The sequence below is a fragment of the Durio zibethinus genome, chromosome 16 (genome assembly GCF_047325235.1).
Source record: "Durio zibethinus cultivar Kanyao isolate XHJ-2024 chromosome 16, ASM4732523v1, whole genome shotgun sequence".
Taxonomy (NCBI): Eukaryota; Viridiplantae; Streptophyta; class Magnoliopsida; order Malvales; family Malvaceae; genus Durio; species Durio zibethinus.
The window spans coordinates 9,236,645-9,245,068 of record NC_143177.1 but is presented as its reverse complement, the minus strand read 5'-3'; the positions used below and the strand labels follow the sequence as shown (position 1 = coordinate 9,245,068).

The following is an 8,424-nucleotide window of genomic DNA, read 5'->3' as shown; positions in this document are numbered from 1 at the left end:
GTAAATGAAAATTATTCCTATGTATAAAAGACATGATAGCATATAAAAAAACTGTAAATGACAAATATCTTAAAAAAGAAAATAATTTTTAAATTTCATCGACAAGTAGAAACATTTTTAAAAATGTTCAAATAAAGGTTTTAATTTATTATTAAATAAAATTGAAAATTGTTCAACATATGAAGTAACAATAGAATAAAATAAATGGAATAAAATAAATATTAGGATAATAATTAAAATTTTAATAAAATATAAAATATGTAAATATGTAAATAATACAATTACATTTGAAGTGATGATAATTTATTATATTTTACTTAATCTTATATCTTTAAAAGTAAATAATCTATAAAAATTGACTGTATGCAAAGCCTTTCAAATACTAGTATAACATGATTATTATATAAAAATAATAAAAAATAAAAAAATACTAAACCAATATAAAATTAAAGAAACATAATTATTGTCAATGATAATATTTTAGAATATTATTGATTTGATTTGATAATATTTTAGAATATTATTGATTTGATTTGAGGTTAATTTATAGAATATTGTTGATTTTATATTGATTTGGATGATGTTAAATAGTAAAGTATGATATGAATAAAACATTTTTCATCTTTATCTTCATTATTTATATTATACTTATTTTTGTATTCATATTTAATGAGTACTTTAAATTTATCTACATTATCATTTTTTTGGGTATTTAATAAGGATGGAAAATCTCAGTATCTAGCATTTTAAAAAATAAAAAATAATTTTTTAGATTTTTATTTTTTAAATTTTACTCTTATATAGTTAAATAATTTTTTAAAATATATTTTTTAAATATTGATATATTTGTTCTAATAAAGTTAAAATAAATTTTAAATTATTAAATAAAAATTAATTTAGTAAATATATAAAATGTATTGATACAAAGTGGGTGCTATATTTGTTGATAGTTTAGAATGTGATATATCTCACATTGAGTAAAAAGATCATTTATATGTGGTTTAAAAGATATTACTTATGTTAATTAAGTAATTAAGCTAAGTGTTAGAGTAGGCCAAGTCATTCGAGCTTGCTAAAAGCTTTTCTAGTGAGTCAGACAATTTTAAAAGTCAAAAAATAGACACTTAGACCACTTAGGCTTGTTTGGTAAATAGATTTAATTTTTAAATCTTTTAAATTTTTTTGTTTATTATTTATTTTGTAATATTACCAATTTTGAAAAAACATGTTTTGAGCAGAGAAAATATGATTGTTTAAATAAAACTTATTTAAACAAGAAAACATGACTATATAGAATATCATGACTTTTTAAATTGGCTTGATCGGTGATTATTCATTTGTTATAAATAGATCTTTCTACCTTATCAATTTCACTATTTTTTATTTAGAGAGTTTTTAAGATTTTATTGTATCTTATAGGTATAATTATCTTTAAAATGGTGTTCTTCATGCCTCAAAGCTATATTTTCTTCTTTCATATTATTTTTGTTTTTCTTACATTTTAGTATTATCCATTCTCGTATTCATATATGATAAAAGTTTTAAAATCATATATTATCATTCTCATTCCAAAATTTAATACCTATTACCATCTCCATTAAGATTAAAAAAAAATAGATTTCTAGTCGAATTTGGATAAAATTAACATTATGATCTTCATTTATTGTATTTCTTATTTTGTTATATTTTGTTTTCTATAAATAGGCTTCAAGTCTTAATGTCAAATACAAGTTATTATAATAAAGTTTTTTTCTTTTTCATCAATTTTTTTATTTATAGTATTTTAGATTCTGTTTAATTATTTTATTCTGTTGTATTGTTCTGCAACTTTTGCGTGTATCCCTTTCAAGTTTATTATATGGTAAGTTTCTGTCTCTGCCTACATGTTATTGTAGCATATTAAAGTGGTGTTATTCTATATTTATTAAATATTTAGTTTTTTGTAGTTTGATATTCAAATTGAATATTATCATCTATTTTTAATTGATTTTGGGTTAGATATTTAATAATTATTATATAGCATTGAACAAATTAAACAAGGCTAAATGGTTAAAAATAGTCTTGAATTATAACTCAATAATTTTTAAACCTTTAATATTTTACTACAATTAATTAAGCCTTTAATATTTTATTTCAATTTAACTAAACTCTTAATTAGACAAAGTCTAGTCGTATAAAAAAATTGAATCAAAATAATTTTCAAATTACAGTCAATTAAACATTTAGAAATTTTAGAGAGATAGTGAGAAGAAAAATAAAAAAATTTATTTTATGTAATTTTAATAATGTTAATTTTTTCATTTAAATAAAAATTGACTTAGATATAAATAAATATTGAATGAATGAATTAATTACAATTAAAAATAAAAACTTGAATAATTTTTTAATTATAGTTCAAAAATTTTTTATACCTTTTAATCATTAAAAAAACAAACAAATTAATATAAAGTTATATGAAACTCACACACTATAAAATTTAAACATAAAACTTGGTTTCGAGGTTTGTTTATTACTAAAGACAAGGCTTATTGGCATTTAGCTTACAACTTCAGTTTCCCCAATTGTTGAAAATTTTTCTTTTTTATTTCTCCAACTGCTATCTAAATATCTTCCCAAAGATACTGAGGAAGCGACTGAATCAAAAAAGTAAAAATTGTTTTTCTAGAAAAGAAAAAAAAAAACTCATACAAAATCAAAATTTGTCATTTACTTGTCCATCCCTTTCATGACAGGAGTTTCATGCCCATCCAACCAAAAAATAATACGCCTACCTAACATGTATCTACATTTTTTAAGTGTATATTTATAATATATATATATGTATAAAATAATTATTGATGAATATATTGATTTTATCGGTGGAAAATTTAGAAAAATTTAAAAATATCCAAAAAGAATTTCCTGCATATATTTTTTTTATTTTTCAATTTCTTAGTGTTTACTAACACTTTAACTTTATATTTAGAGCCGCCTCACCTATCTCTAAGTCTGGTACTTGTTTTTTATACGCAAATTAAGATTGCAGCAGCCGCATTTATAGTGACATTAAAGTTTGGTTTGGTTAAGAAGAAAATGTCAACCGATTTTCTAATTACCCAAACAAGAAAGCTAAGATATTTTCAAATTTTAAGTTAACAGCGCATGATTTCTAATTGTATTTGATTCTTATCTGTGGTTCATCATTATCGTGCCGTCGCAAATAAGAAATATATAATATATTATATATGGATGATCTAATGGGCCGGTGACTAGTCCCACCTGTCAGCATCATCCCCAGTCCCCAGTCAAATATAACTCATCTCCCAAAGCTTTCATTCTCGAATTAATTTACTTGGAAAGCTGTGGGCCAAGACATTAGTATTTTTTTTTTTTTAAAGCAGAGCAATGTTTTATTGCGTAAAAAAATAGTTCGAATTTAAATTGTAATATTTTTTAAAAATTTTTTTATGATTAAATTAAAAAGCGAAAGACAAGACATTAGTATGTTGCTTTGCTTTCTTCGTTCCCCCGTTTTTGTCAAAAATTTTAAAAATAAAATTAGGTTAAGCATTAGAGTTTAAAAATAAAATTTAAAATTTAAAGTTTAACGATAGGATAGGATTCTCAAACCCTAAAATGCTATAAACATTTGTTGGGTCGAAGATAAAAAGTTATTACCTTTTTAATCTTTGAATATTCCAGTTAAACCTTCCGCTGAGTAGTTTCTAATTATTGACTTTAAAATTGTAATTTTTAAAAAATTCTTTTACTGTATAAGTATCCTATCAGATTAAAATTTTTACCCTACTTACTGTATGCGTAGAAAACATGGTAATTGTGAATCTATCAAACGTAAGCATCGGCTGAAAACCTCATCCCAAAAACTTTTTAACATAAAATAAATTGACTGTTGGAATGTCTCTTTTATTTATAAAATTTCAATGTGAGTTTTTGTATTGCCACTCAGAACAAATTTAGAATACTCCTGCGCTGCACTTATCATTTAGGCATGAATTCTGGCTTGTTTGACTAAATTTGCAGGCTGAAATTTCTCAAAATTGGAAAGTTTTCACAAAAATATATTTAGACGTACGGTAAAATTAATTTTAATGTGACCAAAAATAATTGATCATAAATTAAGTATTATAAAATGATATTGGATATTTTAATGGTAAAATTAAAATTAAATTTAAAAATATGTATTCAAATATAAAATAGCAACAACAATGAAATTAGATATAACAATCAACTTTCCTATCAAAATTATTTTACTTTCATAATTAAAAATCCTTTTTTGATTATTATTATTTTTAATTTTTCTTACAGTCGATTGCTTAGGGTTCAATTATCATTGAACTCTTCCTTTTAGTTTTTCAATTTTACCTTAAGACAAGAGAAGCGACTGCCCTAGGATCCAATGATCACTGTACACTTCCTCATCCATTTGAAGATTAGAAGGGAAATGAGGGTTTCGGTCCCAACTGCACCGCTGGTGTGCTCAAGGGGACTTATTCTTCACAAGCACTGAGACTTAAAAAAGTAAAAATTAGAAGATTTTAAATAGGGCAAGCAATCTAAATCTCTCTTGGTATTGGTTAGGGCATTTCCATTGAAGTTTGGCATTTCACAGCGTAACAACAGATTCTGAATCATAGCTAAATAGCTAATCATCAACTGAAAGCATTATTTTATTAAGCAACAAAAGACAACAGTAGAACTGCAGAAGAGAAAAAAGTACTGTGATTTATGACTAATGGTGATCCTGCAAATTGGCTTAATTCATCATTACATCTACTGTTTCAAGAAAAAAAAATACAAAAGATGAATTTAACAACTCCAAAATGTACAGAATCAGAAATTGATTCCATGCCCCGAGCAGAAAATTAAAGCTCGCGAAGGATGGACCAATTGTGAAGGAGATCACCAAACTGTCTCCTGCACTCAAATTGGATTGTAACTATTTCTGCAACATTACATCGACAAGAAAAACAACTAAAAAGCTTGCTTATTAACACGAAATGACAGTATTAGTGATATACTGGATACTTCTAGAACCAAAAGACATAGTGCGAGAACAAAAAGCTGAAAGGCATGAGGTCGCTGCTAAAAGGCCTGAAAAATACGCAACCTTTTTGCAGGTGTGATGAAGTGGGGAGAGAATATGAGGAAAATGATTTTGAAATTTTGAATCATTTGGAAAGAAAAAAGTGGAGCTGAAGCCAAAATATGAGGAAGCTACTAAAGGAACCACAGGTTGGTTTGGTGAAAAATCTACAACCAGCAAGGAATAGAAAGATATGAAAAAGAAACTAAAAATCTCATAAACCTAGGGGACATAAGGAGAGTGGAAGTCAGAGGCTGGTTTCCTGAAAAATTCTCAACCTGTGAAGAAAATCTAAGGGTGGTGGTCTAAGCACCTCATCAGCAAGAATACTAACCAGAAAGACGCACACAATGACAAGGAAAAGAATGGTAGAATCAGAGAGATCTATCCTATAAGGCTTTACCTCTAAAAAGCTGGATTCTATGGCTTACCTATCAATCTTGATCTCTCCAAAAGAAGGGTTTCATTGGACATGAAGCGGAAGAAGAAGAAGCAGAGCTATCTTGTTGTTTTCGGAGATTAGTCTCACCTGATTCCCGCTGATTTTGATTGGCGAAAGGAAGATTTGAGGGCAAGAGAAGATTGTTTGTGGTATCTAAATCATCCCACACAGGACTACCAGGACCCCAACCTGCTGGAATTGCATTGAACCAAGCTTCTGCCATATCTTCCCACACCAATTCCTGAGAACCAGAAACGCTTTCCCCTGCTCCAGAACTCTCTGCTGTCATCTGCACCTCATCACTGGCTGCAGCCTCACTGGACCCCAACCCTGAATCACTGTCAGGATTCTGTCCTTGAGGCTGTGCTGGTGGCGGCATCATTTCCATTTCTGAATACTGCAAATTTAGGCCTTTCAGTTCTTGTTTTGGGAGATCCTGATTCTGATTTGGCTTTGAACTTTCGTGAGGAGTTTGTAGAGAGGAAACAGTTGAACCTGGGGCTGTGGACGTATCTTTATCCTTATTGACGAAAAGCTCGGGGAAATTGAGCCTTGCATTCTCTCCTCTCAACTTGAATGCCTCGCGATCATAGGCTAAGGCAGCATCTTCAGCATTGTCAAATGTGCCCAGCCAAAGGCGAGTCCTGTTTCGAGGAAGACGAATTTCAGCTACCCATTTGCCCCAGTGTCTCTGCCTCACGCCTCGATAAAGCTTGGTACTATTTATCGGCTGCCCTGGCGGCCTAAACGATTGTCTACTGTCCTGCCCTAATCTGCTCATCATCATCATCCTCCCTCTTGGACTCAAATTCAATGCATCACTCCAGTATTGAAAAAGTTGTTGCTGCTGCTGAGGTGGTAGGGGTGATTCTCCAGAGAAAATTGGCCGATAAGCATAACCATATTGCTGCAGAGGACTAAAGGAAATCATGTGTTGCAGGTTTTGTGGCAATGGGCGGAACATTGGCATCAGAATCGGAGTATTTCCATATTGTTTAGGAAAGTAAATTGGCTGCTGAGATGGATCACAAGCAAAAGGAAAAGCCAGCCTGGAAGATGGCAAAGAAGCATTGGAAGAAGAAGAAGAACAAGGTGGGAAAAGAGTTAGAGAAGAAGGTGAACTAATAGAAACAGAGGAGGGAGCAGAGAAAGAAGACGACTGATGAGCCAAAGAAGCAGAGGTTTGAACATGGTCTTGACGTTCAGGGCCACGGACCTTCTTGAGAGGTCTTTGTGACATGGAAGCTTCATCAAAAACTGGCTTCCATTGCCGCCTCTCGAACCCAAAACCAAGTTCCTTGCCTCTGTCAATCTCCCAATCTTGTCCAGCTGTCATCTTCTCTGTCTCATCACCAACACCCTTCTTGGAATTACCAATTTTTTTTGCTGAAGTCATTGATACTGATAAGCATTGGCTCTCTGTCTCTGTATAAATAAAAATTTGATAAATTCTAGTGAAAAATTAATTCGATAAGGGATAATAAAGAAAATAATTATGACGGAAAGATTGGAATCAAATGTATATATCAAGAGGAAAAAAGGTGGACAAAGATAATCTTAAGTACCCCAGATTAAATTTGGTCAGAAGATTGAAAAGCGAGACTGAATTTTAGAATCTGGAAGTAGAATTTAATAGCTAATCCTATGGAACCAAAAAGACAGAATCGGAAGCGGTTTCAGGATCATTGACCCCACATCCCAAAATTCCCAAAACTCTGCGCTGGAGATCAAACAGAGAGAGCGAGCTCTACTTCGATGATGTAAATCCAAAACGGGTGCTCAATGTTAGTTTACGATAGCTATAACAACGTGTTGAATTCGTTTTTCCCAGAGTAAATTTGAGAGCTTTTGAAGTGAAGAAGCGATGAGTTGAAAAAAAAATTGTAAAAGCGGGGGAGGGACTGTTGTTTGAGAAAGGTAGAAGAAATGCAGGGGAAGTGGGGGCTTATAAGAGACCCAAAAAAGATTTAGAGAGAGAAGCGGAGAATTTGTACAAGTCTCCTTGTATTTGGTTGGTTGGTTTTTTCTGGACCCCGCACGAGGTTGGCCTTTTTTAGTTTCGTTGCTTCTACTCCAATTTCCTTTTTTTTTTTTTTTTAAACGGGGACTCTTTTTTAAAATTCTTTTTCATTATATAATTAATTAATCATAATAAAAAATTATATAAATTTTGAATCTTTAAAAATATAAATTTTATAATTTTTAATAAACCTTATATGATATTAAATTATAATTAATTAATTATATACATATATTATCATGCCTGTGTCTTTTTTTATTTAATAAAGAATCTTAAAAGCCTCGTATAGCATTCTCTTAAACATAAAAAATGCGAAAGCTACAACATAGCAGTATGGCAGTATCATTTTATTGAGGGGAGCCAGGGGGCTGCCATTACCAAGACAAGGTACGGAAGGCGAGGGTCCGTGAGTGGCGCGGGATATAAACACACAAGTATATATCGTTTTCCGTAAATTATTTATATGTAATTTGAAAAAAAATTAAGTTTGAGTTTTAACTTTTTATTTTAAAGTTTTTAATTTATTTTTAAATTTTTTTTTTATCTAATCACATATTTATTCGAAAAAGATATCACATATTTAATTTTTTTAAAATTTATAATTTTTAAGTATTAATTTTAATAACATATCAACTTATCAATAGAATAATTGATAATTTAAATGATTTAATTTATTGAGTATTTTAATATCTATTTGAATAATTCATGAATTTAATTAAAATTTTATATTTTAATATAATTTATATTATTTTATTATATATATTAATTTAAGTTTGAATTTCTTGAAATCAAATAAAAAATTGAATTGAATTTTTATTTAATAAATAAATGTAATAGAATAAATTTAAATAATTTAAATTTTATTTCAAATCAAATTCA

General features: G+C 29.1%; 1 protein-coding gene across 1 annotated transcript; it reads right to left on the bottom strand.

The window, feature by feature from the left end:
• Positions 1-4,639: 4,639 nt before the first annotated feature.
• LOC111290559 (ethylene-responsive transcription factor ERF054-like) lies at positions 4,640-7,444 on the bottom strand. The gene is made up of 2 exons (XM_022881910.2): positions 7,091-7,444; positions 4,640-6,950 (listed from the first exon to the last, which is right to left on the bottom strand). Exon 2 carries the CDS (start codon positions 6,919-6,921, stop codon positions 5,518-5,520), a length of 1,404 nt encoding a protein of 467 aa, XP_022737645.2. The 5' UTR covers positions 6,922-6,950; positions 7,091-7,444; the 3' UTR covers positions 4,640-5,517.
• Positions 7,445-8,424: the final 980 nt, after the last annotated feature.

Excerpts from the sequence above, each read along its gene's own strand:
- LOC111290559 (XM_022881910.2), bottom strand. The coding sequence starts at position 6,921 with ATGACTTCAGCAAAAAAAATTGGTAATTCCAAGAAGGGTGTTGGTGAT.